Source organism: Thamnophis elegans, chromosome 11 (genome assembly GCF_009769535.1).
Source record: "Thamnophis elegans isolate rThaEle1 chromosome 11, rThaEle1.pri, whole genome shotgun sequence".
Classification (NCBI taxonomy): Eukaryota; Metazoa; Chordata; class Lepidosauria; order Squamata; family Colubridae; genus Thamnophis; species Thamnophis elegans.
Window position 1 is genome coordinate 34,478,631 of NC_045551.1, and position 18,044 is coordinate 34,496,674.

General features: G+C 42.0%; 1 protein-coding gene across 3 annotated transcripts; it reads left to right on the forward strand.

Annotated features, from left to right (window-relative positions):
* The first annotated feature begins 1,832 nt into the window (after positions 1-1,832).
* Positions 1,833-11,286, forward strand: LOC116514515 (acetylserotonin O-methyltransferase-like). Of its 3 annotated transcripts, none has more exons than XM_032226083.1 (9): positions 1,833-1,858; positions 3,182-3,367; positions 4,792-4,966; positions 5,343-5,472; positions 6,380-6,448; positions 6,776-6,894; positions 8,259-8,399; positions 8,569-8,691; positions 11,034-11,286. In XM_032226083.1, exons 2-9 carry the CDS (start codon positions 3,260-3,262, stop codon positions 11,240-11,242), a joined length of 1,074 nt encoding a protein of 357 aa, XP_032081974.1. In that variant the 5' UTR covers positions 1,833-1,858; positions 3,182-3,259; the 3' UTR covers positions 11,243-11,286. The 3 variants fall into 3 exon arrangements, with proteins under 3 accessions (XP_032081974.1, XP_032081973.1, XP_032081977.1); XM_032226082.1 differs by lacking the exon at positions 1,833-1,858 and adding an exon at positions 2,131-2,224; XM_032226086.1 differs by lacking the exon at positions 1,833-1,858 and adding an exon at positions 2,234-2,390.
* The last annotated feature ends 6,758 nt before the right edge of the window (positions 11,287-18,044 follow it).

Sequence of the window (18,044 nt, forward strand, 5' to 3'; positions counted from 1 at the left end):
CAAAAACACTCAACTTTTTAAGCTTCTTTCCTTCTTTTTCTGGTGTGACGTGAGCCTTGAGGACTCACGTCACATCAGAATAGTCCCTTCAATTTTGGGGGCAAAATTTTCTAAAGTGGTTTGCCCTTACGTTCTTCCTCAACATGAGAAGCAGTGATTGGTTCAAGACTGCCCAGATAGCTTCAGGCCTAAGGCAGACTAAAACTGAACTGTCCTGTTTTCTAACCTGGTGCCTTAACCACTATACCAAACTGGAAATAATTATTGATGAAGAAATATCTGGGCCTTTTCCTGCTCATATACACTGCATCATATTTATTCTTCAGATTGAAGGAAAAGCATGGAAAGCATCAAGGCATCATATGTTCTTCAACTATCTGGCCTTAAAGATATTTACTTCAAGAAAGGAAATAGTTGGCCAGAAAATTATATTCAATTTGCTTCATTCCTATTGTTAAAAATAAAATCACAATAATAATAAAAAGTGTAAGCACAGAAATAGCACCTTGAATTGCATCTGCAAACCATCTAGCAGCCAGGACAGCTTGCATAGTATTGATGACTCATGGGAGTAGTGAGAAACTGCTGGGACCTCTGCGATTTAACCCAACAGATGCCACACACATATTTCAATATACCCATGAAAAAAGTTCTCTAAGTCCTCCTTACCAAAGAGGGTTGATGTCTCACAAAATAGGGGTGTGGGATAGCATTCTGCAGATACAGTAAAGTTGGAGAAGTACTGACTCTTTACCACCCTGACAACCACAATTAAGTACTTAATAATAATGGACCTATGTTCAGTAGAGTTCGTACTTACTGAACACCAGCAATATTCTAAATATCACTTTTCCTAGTTGATCTCTCAACTCTTCTATAGTGCATGAGGAGTGACAAAAGGAAAGAGATGGGTGCAATCTAATCCAAGGCATCAGTAGCCCCTTTATTCCAAGCAACAATCAATCAACCTTGGATGGGCCTTGCAGCAGACCAACAGGGATAGTCCCCAGTATCCCCTGAAACAGCTCATCAAGTAGTTGTTAAAGCAGACCAATTTACAGTTTTGTACTCAGTTTCCCTGTGGGGGTCATGATATTGGAGAATCCCTAGGAAAACAGGCTGTGATTTGATCATCACAAAGGGACAGCATAACCTTTCTCAATTTCAAATCATATTGCCACTGCCCTGACAGAATACTAAATCTGAAGCCAGGCTCTTGAAGACCTAGTGGACACTCATGGCTGTTATGGCAGTCACCTCAGACTGCATTCCCAGAGAAGGACATCCATCGCCAATCAGGAGTCAAGGAGATCAGGCAAGGAGGTTGCAGTGTAGGAGGTAGGTAGGTACAAAGCAACAGTCCCAATTGATCCCTAGAGCCCAATGTAATGATCAGGTTGTCACAACCAGGAACTTGTGGGGCAAGGTCCCTGGAAGCCACAAGGGATTTTATGATATGGTAATCCCAGGAGAGTGAAACATCCAAGGCCACTCAGTCTTCATTGAACTTCCTCCCCATCCAGATACAAAGATCTTGAGGTACTGACTAGTAGATTTACAGCTTCATCCACGCGGCCTGAGGTTGAGATTTTGAACTAGGCATATTTCACATACTGATAACAGAAAATCTAACTGTTTTTCTCACTTACAAGGCCACAAAGTAAGAATGTAATTGATAAGATAAGACAAGAAGGTTGCAGGTAGTATTCTGGGTGAATATTTGACTTTCAGGGTTTAGATATGTGAACTTGCTGTTCTGCCCTCAATGTGTTACACATTAATATTTATTACACCTAAGTATTTGTGTTGACCAGGGGAAGCCAGAGACATCACTAAAGAATCAACTAACAAACTTCAGGTAATCAACTCTAACAATATTTTAAAATGCATCTTATCACCCCAGCCTCTTCTGCAGATGTGGAATTTGCATATTTTATCTGTAGCTTACTATGTTTGTGGAACTAGGCATATTTCACATACTGATAACAGAAAATCTAACTGTTTTTCTCACTTACAAGGCCACAAAGTAAGAATGTAATTGATAAGATAAGACAAGAAGGTTGCAGGTAGTATTCTGGGTGAATATTTGACTTTCAGGGTTTAGATATGTGAACTTGCTGTTCTGCCCTCAATGTGTTACACATTAATATTTATTACACCTAAGTATTTGTGCTGACCAGGGGAAGCCAGAGACATCACTAAAGAATCAACTAACAAACTTCAGGTAATCAACTCTAACAATATTTTAAAATGCATCTTATCACCCCAGCCTCTTCTGCAGATGTGGAATTTGCATATTTTATCTGTAGCTTACTATGTTTGTGGAACTGTAAAAGCACGGTCTCCAGAGAGAATACTTTTGTGATTCTTCTTTGGAATCCAAAGGACAGGTAAAAAGAAACTGGGACCATCAAAGAAAATGACAGTGTCTGATTGGGATGGGAAGAAATGAAAAGGACCTGAGGAAGAGGACTCTCGTTGATGGTGGTGTTGTGGGGAAAGCAGGGGTATCTTTGCTGCCTTGAGGGGAGAGGAAGTAGAAAACTAACAATATAAACAAACAAATTTGTGACTTTCAGAGTTTTATGAAGGAAATTATGGAAATATTTTGTTGCCAGATCCTCCATTATTGTAGCAAATTTCTTCTCTGGCATCCTTGATTTTATTAGTTTATTAGATTTTTATCACGGTGGTGGTGGTGGTGGTGTATGTGTATTTGTGTGTGTATGTATGTGTGTTTATATATATGTGTATACATGTGGATGATTTGTAATTTATTCTTATAATATATATTTTGGAGGTTCTTTGAACATGAAACATTCTAGGCAGGATAAATGGAAAGAAATTGAGTAGCTCCCCTGTTCTTTCTTTTCCTCCTTAACAGATTTTTCATTTCTAGTAAGGACACAGCTGAAGCAGATTTTGGAAAAATAGAGATGAAACACAATGCTGTCTAAATACTTGCAAAATATTGCTTTCAGTGGTAATTGCCCACTATTATGTTTAGGAAGACAACATGAATGTCTAGAGTCAGAAGTAGACAAGGTCAACACATAGCTTTATTTTTTTAAACAGAATACATAAGAATCTGAAGATGATAATAATTATTAGAGCATTCACCCTGACTTCTTTCTGGTTAATAATTTTATTAGTTCTTTTTCCTCTTTTCGTCTGCTTCCAGTTATAATTGCTCTCTAGGCATCTAAGGAAAGGAGAAAGGCAAGAACTGGCCTTGTGAGCTGGAGAGATTTGATTTAATATGCAAAGGACTACTGTACAACTTTCTGGGGCCACAATGAGTTCACCTGAAGAGGCTGAAAATATCAATATGATGTTTCATCATCAACATTCATTTATAACCTCAAAAGTAAGACATGTAATATGCGTACAAATAGTATATTAAGTAGTGAAACTAACAAAACAAATTTCTTTCACTTCCTTCTTTTTGTGGTATGACCTGCAACCTGATAACTCTCTGGACAGGTGTCTGTGGATTTTTTGGACAACATGTTTAGAAATAGTTTGCCCTTGCCTTCTTCCTTAACCCGAGAGAGAATGACTAAGATGACTTCAGGCATAAAGTAGGACTAAAACTCAGCTCTTCTGTTTTGTAGCCTGGTGCCTTAACCACGACTCCAAACCAGTTTTCTTTGTCTTCTTCATGGAGGTGAAAACCACTGAATGCTGAACACTTTGCTATAATGAAATCCTCCATATAAGTTGTATAAATGCCACAAGGTGTTTTGCTGCAGTCTTTCAGTGAGCTCCAATAGATGAATTATGGATGTATTACAAAACATCCCTCCCCTTTATTTTGCTGTCCTATTGATTTATCACTGCCAATTCCAGTGACCCAGGCTGCCATAACAATGCTAGTTCGGCTGAACCGAGCTGAACTGTTAGGAACCCACCTCTAGTGTGGTTCAGTGGTGGGTTCCGGATCCCGTTCCAACTGGTATGGTTGGAACGGCCCTGGTGTCACCCACATGGATGTGCTTGGCATGTGCGCCCATATGCGTGCCACACACATGCGTTGCAGCCTCAAATGATGCTTCCACAAGCCTCTGCGATGCTCCAGCTGCTCGGTGGAGCATCACGCAGGCACTGTATGTGCCATGCGTGGAAATACCGAAAGCTTTAAAACACGGTAAGGAGCTTGGGCGGGTGAGTGGGCCCTCCGCAGCACTGTACTGGAACGGTATCTGGTGCTCTGAGCAGGCTCCGGTACGTCCGTACCGGGACATTCCATCTGTGCAACCATCCATGTGGTTGCACAAATGAGCAGATCCCTGCACCGCCGATTTCTTATCTTGCTCATCAGCAACAGGTGCATTGGACAGGAATAGTTGCCATACATTCTTGATCCTAGTGCAGGATTGTCAAAGTCATGGCATCATGGTGGCATCGCGTGACGTATTGGGACTTTCACCGCCTTTGCTAAACCGTGGGTGTGGCCAGCACTTGATGTGTCGGGAAGTTTGATAGCCCTGCCTAGAGTGATAGTTGTTTATTTTACTTATTTATATAGCCCACTTATATTACTTTTTACAAATAACTCAATGTAGCAAACATATCCAAGAGACCTTCATTCTGGTATTTTCCCCACAACAGCCCTGTGAGCTGAGTTGTGTTGAGAGGAAGTGACCAAGCCAAACAGCTGGCTTTCATGGTTAAGGCTATCATTGTCTTAGTTCAGCTCTGAGTAGGATTAGGAAAAAAACACAAATCTGTACTCACATTTAAAGTGATGCAGTAATGGTCCCTTTTGTACATTTGCTCGTGTCTTTCCAGATCATATTTACTGCAAGTGAGCTGGGTGTCTTTGATTTGCTGAGGGAGTCGGGGGAACTGCTGTCATCTGCGACTGTGGCCGAGCGCTTGAAGACCAGTCTCACCGGGATGCAGATGCTGCTGGAGGCCTGCGTGGGGTTAAAGGTCCTGAAAGTGGAATGGAAGGAGGGCAAAGGTGATCCTGTTGTCAGGAGGAAGCAGTTACAGCTCTTTTACAAAGTAGTCAGCAAAATTAACTTTTCCATAGAGTTAACAGCTCCATTGTTTTCTCCTTCAGTTTATTCATCATAAAATATTTCTAGATAGCTAATGAATTCTGTTATAAAACATCCTTCCAGACAGCTCAGCCTCTTTCCCAGCCTGCCACTTGTTTCAGGATTGTCAGCAATTATTTTTGGAGTGCCTGATCAAATCTGAATCAATTGAAAAAAAATTGAAGTGCAATTATTTATATTGGACCTTTTGCTTTGCTCATCTCGGAGCTATATGGAATTCAGCAAAGGGATTTTGAAGTAATTATCTTATGCTTTCATATATGCTTTCATTTTCAGGTCTTTATGGAAACACAGAGTTTGCTGATCTTTTTCTGGCTAAATCAAGCTCAAAGTCTCAGTATTATTCCATGAAGTTCTATTCAGAAATTCTATATCCAGCAATGCAATATTTGCCTGAAGCTGTGAGGTAAGAAGGGAGTAAAAGTAAAAACTTTTTCTCAAAGACAATACCAGGACAAGACCAGGACTGGTAGGCTTCCTTTCCAACAAGAAACAGGGATAAGTGTCCTTACTGTGTGATGATTGTGTTTGCTGTATCATTTGCATGATTATTCACTCAATTACTATAGAATCATCATTGCTCAATACAATCTGCCAATTTTCGCAGTTATCTCTCCTGAGATCAAAGACGTAATTCTCTCTGTACCTCTAGATCTGTTTAATTCTCTGTTGTTTGGAAGACATGGAGTTTCAGCAAATGCAGTTTTAGTGAACTGATTACTCACACCCATTTCCTTTTGGACTTTCCAGTGATGTTATTTATTCACTTAATTAAAATTTAATTGTTGCTCAATGTCTTTGGAAAAAATGCCTTTGCAACCCATAGACTTGCCTGCAGAGAGACATAGAAAGCCAACTGGTAAAAAATAGTGTTAAGAATTTTAATCTGATTAAAAACATAGTCTTAGCATTTTAATTTAGAAAGTCACTTTGATGATTGAAGCAGAATTCAGTTCATCAAATATCAGAATTGAGAGAGTCTAATAATCAAGGTGACAAAAAATGTCCCGCAAAAGAATTGGCTAAAGGAATTTGTTTGGTCTTCATACTATTTAATAATAAAAAAACACTTAGTGAAACAAAGCAGATATAAAGAGTAAGTTTCTGTCAGATTCACTCACTTCCCAAGTTTCAGTGCTGTTCCTAGTACTGTTTAGAGCCTGTGATATTTTTGGAGCACCTTTGGAGTATCTTTTGCAAGTAATATTATTATGCTATTTGAATAGAAGCACTATGTTGATGCTAGGGAAGTAAAAGAATATAATAGATAAAGGTATTTCTCTTGTTTTCAATTTAAAAAACATCTGCTACAGGGATGGGAAATCTCAGATTCTATCAATATTTGACAAGTCTTCAAAGGAATTTTATGGACCTCTATACAGGTAAAGTAGCATTTTTATTACTTTCCTTTGGACAGTAAATAGCTGTTTTGCTTTTATTTTTTTCTGACCAAACCAAATAATATTTTCTGTTGCTCAAATGCCTGCCTGCAAGAATGTTGGCTATTTTGAGATCCTTCCAGGACAACTGCTCATAAAGCAAATATTGGCATACAGTATTCCAGATAATAAACCAGATAATTAACACAAAAGCCTGCATAAACCATGACTTCATAATGAAAAATATAATTCTAGATTTATGATCAGATGTTAATCATATTGTATTTCATGTGCTTATTAATCATCGGCCAATGCAAATTTCAATTCTAGTTCAATGGAAGGCATTGAAAGCTTTTTAAAGTTCATGAGTGAGGCTTGGAGTCTGTATGGAAAAGATGTGGTCTCTGCCTTTGATCTTTCTGGTTTTCAGCTCATTTGTGATGTGGGTGGTAAGTACCGGAGGTCTTCATCATGCCCCTTACTATCAATTTGATACTGTGTGATATTCTGGTGAAATTGGATTGAAAGATGCCTCTGGCTCTGTCAAAGACCTTGTAACTAGTGGGATAGTTTGCCTTCAGAGGTTGTGGGTGCTTCATCGCGGGAGGTTTTTAAGAAGACATTGGACAGCCATTTGTCTCAAATTGTAATGGGTTAGGGTTAAGGGCTAGGAGACCTCCAAGGTTCCTTCCAACTCTATTCTGCTTGATCGATTAATTCCCTGTTTGCAAAAGTAGAGTTGTATTATCCTACCCCGTAATCTCTTTTGCTTTAGAGTTTTGAACCTTATTTTTAAATACCTAATTTTAAAATGGTTCAGCTGATCAGAACTACTCAATGTCTCACAATAAGTACCAACAATCCTGAGGTTGTTTGGAAAGAGGTGGGGGCATTTCTGAACGTGAAAGCACTTTTCTTCACTTTCTCACGCCCTTGCCTGGGATGATATTGCCACGATGCATTGAAGGAAAACAAAGCCAACTGGTTTAGTGGTTAAGGCATTCACTCTAGAAATTGGGAGACCAGAATTTCTAGTCCAGCTCTAGACAGAAACCCAGATGGGTGACCTCTGGCCAGTCATTTTTTCTCAACCTTATGAAGGAAAAAATGACAAACATGTCCTGAAGTCTTGCCAATCCCCCCCACCCCCCACCCCTGCAAGAGCTTATCCAGGTTGCCATTCCCACCTGGCCATGGGACAGCTTGTACTAGGCAATTCGCCAAGGGGACAACTGCCATGAGCCTGGGCCTTTTCCTCTGGTTTCCAAAGCTGGCCTAGCCTGAGGGAGGTGAACACGGAAATGCTGTGTTCCGGCATACTGACACACTGACACCAGCATAGACACACCACACACACAGAGACACAGACACCCCATCCCATGCTTGGGAACTTTTATCTGCATCCAAGCTGCCAAGCTGCCATTCACACCTGGGTTTTGGGAGAAGGACTTCTCCTTCGGAGTGCTATACATGTGATACCGACTCTGTCAGTCACAGAATACTGACTGGCAAGGTCAAGGAAGAGCCTTTTCTATTACTGTTCCTGCTTTGTAAAACCTCTTGTCCCCACAGATGAGGAAAGCTGGGAGATTAGGGGCCACATACATATCAATAGGAGAGAATCCATGAGACCCCTCCCCCACTCACACCTGCATTCTCTTTAAGCCTCCCCATCTTGGATCTCTCCATACTTGCAAATGTATAATGTTGTTTTACATTATAAAAATCATAACAAATGTTCTAATAAATTATTAAAAATGTTGATAAACAGAATATTACATAGTTTCTTTTTTGCAATGTGTTTTTTTTTAAGGAAGCAGTGGTGGCTTAGCTAAGGAATTGGTTTCAGTATATCCAAATTGTACCGTGAAACTTTTCGATCTTCCTGGAGTTGTGGAAATATCAAAAAAATATAATGCATTTTCAGATGACTCTCAGATCTCTTTCCATGAAGGTAATATGTACTTTTAATCAATATCTCTGTCATTTCAAAGCAGTAGTTGAAAAAAAGCCAGTATCATTGTAGAGCAAGCTTTATGAACAGGAGAGTAAATTGTTTCTCCAAGTTGTTAGTAGAATTAAGAAATTCCTACCTTATGAAGACATTTGTGTTCTGATTACAGGGGATTTTTTTAATGATCCAATTCCTGAAGCAGATCTTTACATCATTTCAAGAGTCTTGTATAACTGGAGTGATGAAAAGTGCATCCAGCTGCTAACAAAAGTGTTTACAGCCTGTAAGCCAGGTAGGCATTGCTAGAAAGAGAAAAAATGACATTTGTGATAGGGAAGACAAACAAGCCAACCAGAGGGATGCATAGCTTTTTTATGTATTTGCAACAACCCGTGACAAATGAGATAGTGCTCACTTATGACCTAAAAGGGGCTCAGAGGTTTGGCTGTAGTTCATTGCAGTCATTAAATGACACAGGTACAGTGGTGGGTTCCAGGCGGTACACCCTGGTACACACATACCTGTGCCTTCTGGAAGCAGCAGAACGGTGCTTTGAAGGGCCCACCCATCCACCCTCGTTCCTTACCTGTATTTGAAGGAAATGGGGCATCTGCGCACGCGTGCGTATTGTATGGCGCCTGTGCGACACTCCACCGAGCATAGTGTACGCCCAGCCCTGTTGCAGCGTACCGGTTGCAACTGGTGCCGAAACCCACCACTGTTCAGGTGGTTCTCGATTTATAACTATTGTTTTAATGACTGTTCGAAGTTACATGGGCATATTATCAAAATTCAGATACTTGGCAACTGGTTTCTATTTTTGATGTTTCTGGGGTCATGTGATCACCTTTTGCAACCTTCTGACAATCAAAGTCAATGGGGAAGCCAGATTCACTTTATAACTGTGTTACTAACTTAACAACTGCAGAGATTTATTTCACAACTGGGGCAAAAAAAATCATAAAATGGAGCAAAACTCATTTAACACCTATCTTGCTTAACATCAGGAATTTTAAGCCCAATTGGGTTGTAAGTCAAGGACTACACGTAAAGCATGTGACCACAATGACCACAATCCTGGGTCTTTCAGTTGAGACTGTTAAGCAGTTGTGTGGCTCATTAAGTGAAGGGAGCTGAAACACTGCATGCCAAAAGAGGGCAGGCAATTTCTCTCCATGCATAGAAGGGAACCTTTGCACTAGGAAGCTTTGAAAGGAAGCTTGGATCCCAAAGGTTTGATAAGTGATGGAATGTAGTCGGGCAGGTTCCCAGGAAGGAGGGGGCCCATTCCAGAGAAGTTAAAGACAACTTAGTTCAGATAGTTTGTGTAAGAGAAAGAGGATTTGGATCCAATTTGGATCCTATAAATCAATTGCTCTGTGAAACATCTGTGAAAAAAATTCAGGTGCTCAGGCATGAAAATGTGCTGCTCAAATACTATACTTTTCCGCACACACTGAAAAAAAAAAAAAAAGAGGGAACATTGCTTCTGCTACCTGCAATTTAGCAGTTCAAATGTCACCAGGCTCAAGGTTGACTCAGCCATCCATCCAGTGATAAAATTCATTTTTTCTTCTTCTGGTTCTGTGAGAGTGGCTTGGTGGGTGTGGCAGGAGAAGGATACTGCAAATTCTCCATTCCCACCCCACTCTGGGGCCAGACAGGGTGGCATTTGCCAGTTCTCCGAAATACTCAAAATTTCCACTACGGGTTCTCCAGAACCTGCTAAATTGCACCCTGCTTCCATCCTTCCAAGATGGGTAAAATAAGGACCCAAATTGTTGAGGGCAATATGCTGATACTGTAAACTGCTTAGAGAGGGTTGTAAAGCACTATAAAGCGGTATATAAGCCTTAAGTGCTATTGCTAGTGCTATCTCCACTATCCCAATTTCCTTTTTCCAGCCCACACATGAGTTCCCCTCTACTCCATGTGCTAGCCTTTCTATCCTTCAGAACATTGTGTTTGCTAGCTGTCTGGCAAACTTTGGCTTGACATAGTTGTCCGCAGCTGCACAAAATGGTAAACATTGTAGACCTGGAGATGGTAGTGCAAGGAGAAGGCCTCGAAATCTGGTGGGTTGTGGAGAACAAGGCAGGGAGCAAACTGAAGTTTCCTGGGCCACAGAAGCTTTTTGTGTGCTCCTAATCAAGATTGAAGTATTACTATACTATGGAAACCAGTTCCTTCCATAGGTGCCTATGAAAGCTATGTTATGAAACCTGTTTCTTTCTTACCCTTCCAAGACAGAAAAATGCCATGTATTGGATTTAAATAAAGTCCAGTTGTGGAAAGATTTCTTAGAACTTTCCTGATGCTTCAGTCATAAAATATAGGCAGAGTCTAGGAAGCAATCCTGTAGTGAATGGGCTAAAGTGGCATACGTTATGTTATATGTTAGTGTATGATGAAGGATCCAGGGTCGGCACAAAATTTTATACATCTTTTAGGATTCCCAGGAGACTAAAATGGAGCATGGAGTTAGCCTAGGGAAAAAGAGCCCAAAAGAATATTTTCAGAAGAGAGGAAAAGTGTTGGGAGAAAGGTCACAGCCATAAAAATGAAAATGAGATGAAGGACATCATCTCTTTTGTAGGTAACCTATGATTGCTTTAATAAATTATTTTGCAACAGGTGGTGGAGTCCTGGCAGTTGACCCAATTATTGATGACAAAATATGTGGGTCGCTTCCTGCTCATTTGTACTGTATCATAATGTTGGTTATATCTGAAGGAAAATCACGAAAAGAATCGGAGCATCGAATGCTCTTCCAAACTGCTGGCTTTAAAGATATTCAGTTTAAGAAAGGAAATATCTATGATGTCCTTTTGGCCAGAAAATAATATTCAACATGCTTAATTCTGACTAAATGTTAAATAATTCAAATAATAAAAATGCTTTTACTATTGTACTGATTCTAATTTGTGAGTGTGTATGTCTATTTACCATGTTAATCTTATTGCTTGATGTTACTTTGATTTTCCTCACTGGAAGAAAGTAATTTACGCTGAATAACTTTTTTGAGATGTTTCCATTCTGAGGGAACAACCTGTTGGCCAAGAGGTAGATTAGATCAGAAAACCAACTTCATAAGAACACAAGAACTATACAGGAGACTATAAAAGCATTCTCTCTGAGAGGAAATATTACCAATTCTTCTAAGGGACAGGAAGAAAGGAATGGTGACAATCCCCAAAGTGACAGAATCTAATGCGGGGTGGGAAAAAATGAAACGTACTTGATGAAGGGTGCCAACACACTGGAGTATTATATACAATACAACACTGCATTGTGAATGGATTTATAGTTGTACCAGATATTGCACGTTCAAGTCTCCTTCAGCAGAGGAAGTGCTTAAAAACCATATGAAGAAGGTTGGGCAGAAAGAGTGAGAACAATTCCCCTTTTCACCGAGCTATTATGGAGCAAACTGACTGCTATGTATGCCACTCTAAGTCTAATAACAAATAAACAAACAACAAATATGTTGCTACCTGAGCCTGAATGAGGCAACTCAATCAATCATAGAATTGGAAATGATTTTTTGTCAACCTTCCATTAGTGCATGAAAATGCTTCTCCTGCATCTTTAAGAAATGGCCTTTCCATATAACAGTTAGAGTTTGCTGATATTTGTCTGGGAAACTCAGTCCCAAAGCAATCAAAAATAGGCGGTACAACCGTACCTTGTCGTATGCATCTACTGTAATATCCACACTGGAAAAAAGTAATTTAGTTGAAAAGAGAGATTTTGGGATAATGTGTTGCTATCAAAAAGCAAATGGAACCTAGGCCTCTTGAACTACACATTAACATTAGGGATTTCTGTTACCTTACAATTTCTAGCTGCATTCCATAATAGCTGTAGGCTTTCTTTCTTTCTTTCTTTCTTTCTTTCTTTCTTTCTTTCTTTCTTTCTTTCTTTCTTTCTATCATTCCTTTCCTTTTCTTCCCTTCCCTTCCCTTCCATTCTTTCCTTTCCTTCATTAAATATTTTATGATGTCCATCTCTCTAACAAGTGATTCTAGGCAATTTATACAATATCATAAATACAGAAATAAAACTATTATAGGATTAAAACATTAAAATATCAGCCATTAAAAACTAAAATGTTAAAATTAATATTAAAAGGCATAAAAAACCGATGTGTAGACTAGGTGGAGATGTTGTACTAGTCTACGGCCACCTCCAAAATGGGATTCCCCATCAGTGCCACCTCCAAAATGGGATTCTTCATTGGGGTCACAAGCCAGTTGACAAAGCTGGGCTTTAGGGTCTTTGGGAAGGCCAAGATGGTGGAAGCGGAATTTACTTTGGGAAACATGCTATTCCAAAGGGTGGGGGCCATGGCAGAAATGGCCGTCTTCAAGGACCTTGGATAATTGATTTGGGCATGATAGCAATTTTATTAAACCATGTACTACATACTAATATGACATGCTATTATGTCTACCCTGCTTCTTTCACGTATATTATAAATGGATGACTATTGATGCCATTGGAACACAAATCATTCCTATAATTGTTTTCATTAATCTTGACCCTGAGGAGTTCCTAGAACTTTATTTAGTTTCCCCCTTATACTTTCAAGTAGTTGTGTGGATGGACAGGCAACAGACTTGTAAAGCACATATTCACTGAGATCATAATAACCTAATCTACATGGCCCCGTGATTTCTGCCTTTTCTGGTTTATGATATTGAGCCCATGAATATTTAACAGTTTTTTCTTCAGATTTTAAAAAAGTATCCATATAATCCATATATGCTCATGAATAAGGCAATCTGTGGATAATAGACCTGAAAATATTTAATTCTTTACTTGAAAAATGTGCCACCTAAAGATAAGCCAATTTTGAAAATTAAAATGTATCATGAGTTCATATATTTTAACTGGCTTGCCAAGATTGCAGAGACGATAAAAGTATTGTCTATGAGAAGAAGCTTTCTTGGTCCGTCTAAGGCGTGGTGTGGTGGGAAGAAATGAAACAAACGTAAGGAAGAGTACGAAGGTACTACTAGGGTATTATGTAACACTACATTGTGATGAATTTAGAGGTTCATATGTTTGACAGGTTCAAGTATACCTCAGCAAAGGAAAAAGGTTATGAAGAAGGTTAGGCTAGAGGGCAAGAACAATTTCCCTTTTCATTGGGTTATTGTGGAACAAACTGACTGCCACATATGCCACTTTAAGTCACAAAAATCTAAAAAAAAACCAAATAGCAAATATATTGTTCTCTGAGCCTGAAGGAGGCAGCTCACTGAATCATAGAATTGGAAATACTGTGTTGTCCACGTTCCATTAATGCATGAAAATGCTTCCCCTGCATCCTTAAGAAGTGGCCTTCCTTTATAACAGTCAGAGTTTGCTGATCTTTGGAAAAATCCATCCCAAAGTTCCCAAATTTATAGATAATGGAACTGATACTGTTGAATTTGATACTTGATCCTGATTTCTTAGTGCAGCCATATTTCATGCTTTGATTCCATCTGTTTTGATACTTTAATCTACTAAAAGCTATCAAGAGTTGTATGTAATTGTGCAACCCTTGAGATAGATGATGATCATAACAAAAATGAAAAGAATTCAGCAATTATAGAAAAAACAATGCCTTCAAGAGCCAAGCCATCATGCAGCCATTAACATTCCTGATTCCACAGGAAAGTGTAAGCACAGAAAAAGCACCTGGAAACCATCAGGCAACAAGGACAGCTTGCATAGTACTGGTGACTCATAGGAGTAATGAGACACTGCTCGGACCTCTGCGATTTAATTCAACAGATGCCACACACATATTTCAATATACACATGGAAAAAGTTCTCCAAATCCTCCTTACCAAAGAGGGTCGGTGTCTCACAAAATAGGGGCGTGGAATAGCATTTTGCAGATGCAGTAAAGGTGGAGAAGTACTGACTCTTTAACACGCTTACAACCACAATCAAGTCCTTAATAGTGGCTTTCACCTGTGTTCAGTAGAGTTCATACCTACTGAACACCAGAAATACTCTAAATATCTCTTCTCCTATTTGATCTCTCAACTTTTCTGTAAATCATGGAGAGTGACGAAAAGGAAAGAGATGGGTGCAATCTAATCCAAGGCCTCAGTAGCCACTTTATTCCAAGCAACAATCAATCAACCTTGGATGGACCTTGCAGCAGACCAACAGGGATAGTCCCCAGCATCCCCTGAAACAGCTCATCAAGTAGTCATTAAAGCAGACCAATTTACAGTTTTGTGCACAGTTTCCCTGTGGGGGTCATGATATTGGAGAATCCCTAGGCAATCAGGATGTGATTTGATCATGACAAGGGGACAGCATAAGCTCTCTCAATTTCAAATGACATCGCCACTGCCCTGACAGAATACTAGATCTGAAGCCAGGCTCTTGATGACCTAGTGGACACTCATGGCTGTTATAGAAGCCCTGAGCTCCTGAGCCACCTCAGACTGCATTCCCAGAGAAGGACATCCACTGCTGATCTGGAGTCAAGGAGATCAGGCAAGGAGGTTGCAGTGTAGGAGGTAGGTAAGTACAATGGCAACAGTCCCAATTGATCCCTAGAGCCTAATGATCAGGTTGTTACAAGCAGGAACCTGTGGGCCCCTGGAAGCCACAAGGGATTCTATGATATGGTAATCCTAGGAGAGTGAAACATCCAAGGCCTCGCAGTCTTCATTGAACTGGTCTCTTCCTCACTATCCAGATACAAAGGTACTGACTAATAGATTGACAGCTTCATCCCCACAGCCTGGGGTTGAGATGTAGAACTAGGCATATTTCACATACTGATAATAGAAAATTAACAAACTTCAGGTAATCAACTCTTAACAATATTTTAAAATGCATCCTATCACCCCAGCCTCTTCTGAAGATGTGGAATTTGCATATTTTATCTGTAGCTTACTATGCTTGTGGAAACGATAAAAGCACAGTCTCCAGAGAGAATACTTTTGTGATTCTTCTTTGGAACCCAAAGGACAGGTAAAAAGAAAATGGCAGTGTTTGATTGGGATGGGAAGAGATGAAAAGGACCTGAGGAAGAGGACTCTGGTTGATGGTGGTGTTGTGGGGAAAGCTGCGTTATCTTTGCTGCCTTGAGGGGAGAGGACGCAGAAAACTAACAATATGAACAAACAAATTTGTGACTCAGAGTTTCATCCATTATTGTAGCAAATTTCTTCTCTGGCATCCTTGATTTTATTAGTTTATTAGATTTTTATCCTGCTGGTGGTGGTGGTGGTGGTGGTTGTATGTGTGTGTGTATGTGTTTGTATATATGTGTGTACATGTGGATGGTTTGTAATTTATTCTTATAACATATATATTGCTCAATGTAGCAAACATATCCAAGAGACCTCCATTCTGGTATTTTCCCCACAACAGTAGGGTGACCAGTCATCCCGCATCTGGCGGGACAGGCACGCCTTTTCATAATTTTTCCCGCATCCTGGGCCGTTCTAGAAAACCCCCGCTTTATTTTGGGGCTCACTCGCTCCTCCGCCCATCAGCTGCCGCTAGCTCGCTCGTTAGTTCCCCCATCTATTTCTAAAAATCTAAGCCAGCCCAGCCTGCCACTCACTGATTGGCCTGGACTCCAGCCAATCGGTGAGCTGGCTGGGATGGAAAACTTTGAGCATGCCGCGGCATGCTTAAAGTTTTCCATCCCAGCCAGCTCACTGATTGGCTGGAGTCCACTTAGCACGCCGCATGAGTCGCAGGAGTCTCCATTTCATTTCGCCTTCGCGGCCGTTTGCTTTGTTTGCTGCTTCACTGGTCAGTAACCGGGAATTAGTAACCTGCGCGGGGTTAGTGAAACAGCCGCAGCCACCCTCCTCCCCTTCCCTGTGTGCGAGAAAGGCGCCCGCTCGCCAGCCCGCCCGGGGGCAGCACCTTCCCAGCGCCGCCACACTGGTTCCTTCGTGCCCCTCCCACCCCTCTGCCTCCTCAGACCTTCACGCAAGAGCGGCGGAGCAAACGAGCGGCCACGGCTGTCATTTTAAACGAGCCTCCACTCGCTGCTTATCCCTCTCCGAGCCAGGAAAGGGGCACTTTGGCAGGGCTTCCACAGCGCCCCCAAGGACCGCCGTGCGAGGTCGGCTGCTGCTGGCCTTTAGTAACCTGCGCAGGGTTAGTGAAACAGCCGCCACCACCCTCCTCCCCTTCCCTGTGTGCGAGAAAGGCACCCGCTCACCAGCCCGCCCACCCTTGGGCTCCGGGGGCAGCACCTTCCCAGCGCCGCTGCTGCCGTGGTGCTTCCTTCGCACCCTGCGGAGTTTCCCTGTGTCTCCCAGGTCGCGCCCGTCCTGTGTGCGAGAAACTCCACAGGACGCGAAGGAAGCAGCGCGGCAGTGGCAGCGCTGGGGAGGTGCTGCCCCCGGAGCCCAAGGGTGGGTGGGCGGGCTGGTGAGCGGGCGCCTTTCCCTGTGTCTCCCAGGTTGCGCCCATCCTGTGTGTGAGAAAGCCGTCCGGGGCAGCTTTCCCAGCCTCCTTTCTGTGCCCCTGCCCCGGTTCCACCTCCTCTGGCTGGCGGCCAACGGGAGGGAAAGGCGGGAGAAAGAGCGAAGGCGACGATGGTGCTGCTCTTCTCCGCCCTTTGCGTGGTGTTGGGCCTTTTTTTTTGCCAGCAGGGGATCGCCAGAGACGCCCACGGGCAGATGGTGAGCGGGGCACCTCCGAGGCGGGAGGGGAAACTAGTCCGGGCCGCCGCTGGGCAAGGCAAGTCGGGGCTGCAACTGTCCGGGCCGCCTGTTCCTCCGTGCCCACCCCAGCCTCCTGTTCACCCTGGATCCAGCCACCTAACTCAAGAAGTTTTTGCTTGTCCGGGTTGCTCCACAGAGAAAATGATGGGTCTGGGAGGACAGGCGACCTAGAACTTATTTGGAGTCTGGCAGCGTGTGGCTGTATCGTCAGAATGGCGCAAGGACAGGTTGGTTTTTGCTCTTTCTCCTTCACACATTTGCCCGCATTCCCCTTCTTTCTTTGCAGGCGTTCCAGGCATGCGTGGCAGTAAATTTAGCTTTTTAATCTTTCGTGTGCGTAAAAGATCTGAGGAAGAGCTCATTGTCCGCGGGAAAAACTTCAGGGCAAATTCTGTTTACGCGGTGATCTCGAGATGTGCAGAAGTAGGGAAGGGAGGGAGGGCAGCGCTAATGGATGCTCTTTCTCCATCGCGATCTCCTCTTTTGATCTGTGACCACGAGCCGTTCCTATTGGCCATTTCCTTTGTGACGTTTGTATCAGGCGCCGGGCTTAGTTTCCATATCTTAAGAGAGACCGGAGATCGCTGGTTTTCTTGTATGCTGCAAGGAGAGGCAGAAGCCAAGAAGAGACGGGCCTGCCTTCTCGCTACCCCCACTCCGCCCCAGTCACTGGGGATGGGGACAGCTCTCCGCTAGACTGCCAAACTGGACGGGGAAAGGGGAAAGCTGTTCCCACCAGCCGAAGTCAGAACCATGCTGTGACCAAAGTTTGGAGAAAAATGGTTTTGTGTGTGTTTGTGTGTGTGTGTGTGTTTGATTGAATGAGGGATCCGGTAAGGGAATTGCGCCTATTTAGAAAAGGTAAATTAGTGCAAACATGATCAGTCGAAGATAAGTATGGGGACAGGTTGGGTGGTAGAGAGAAAGTGATAAAAGAGTG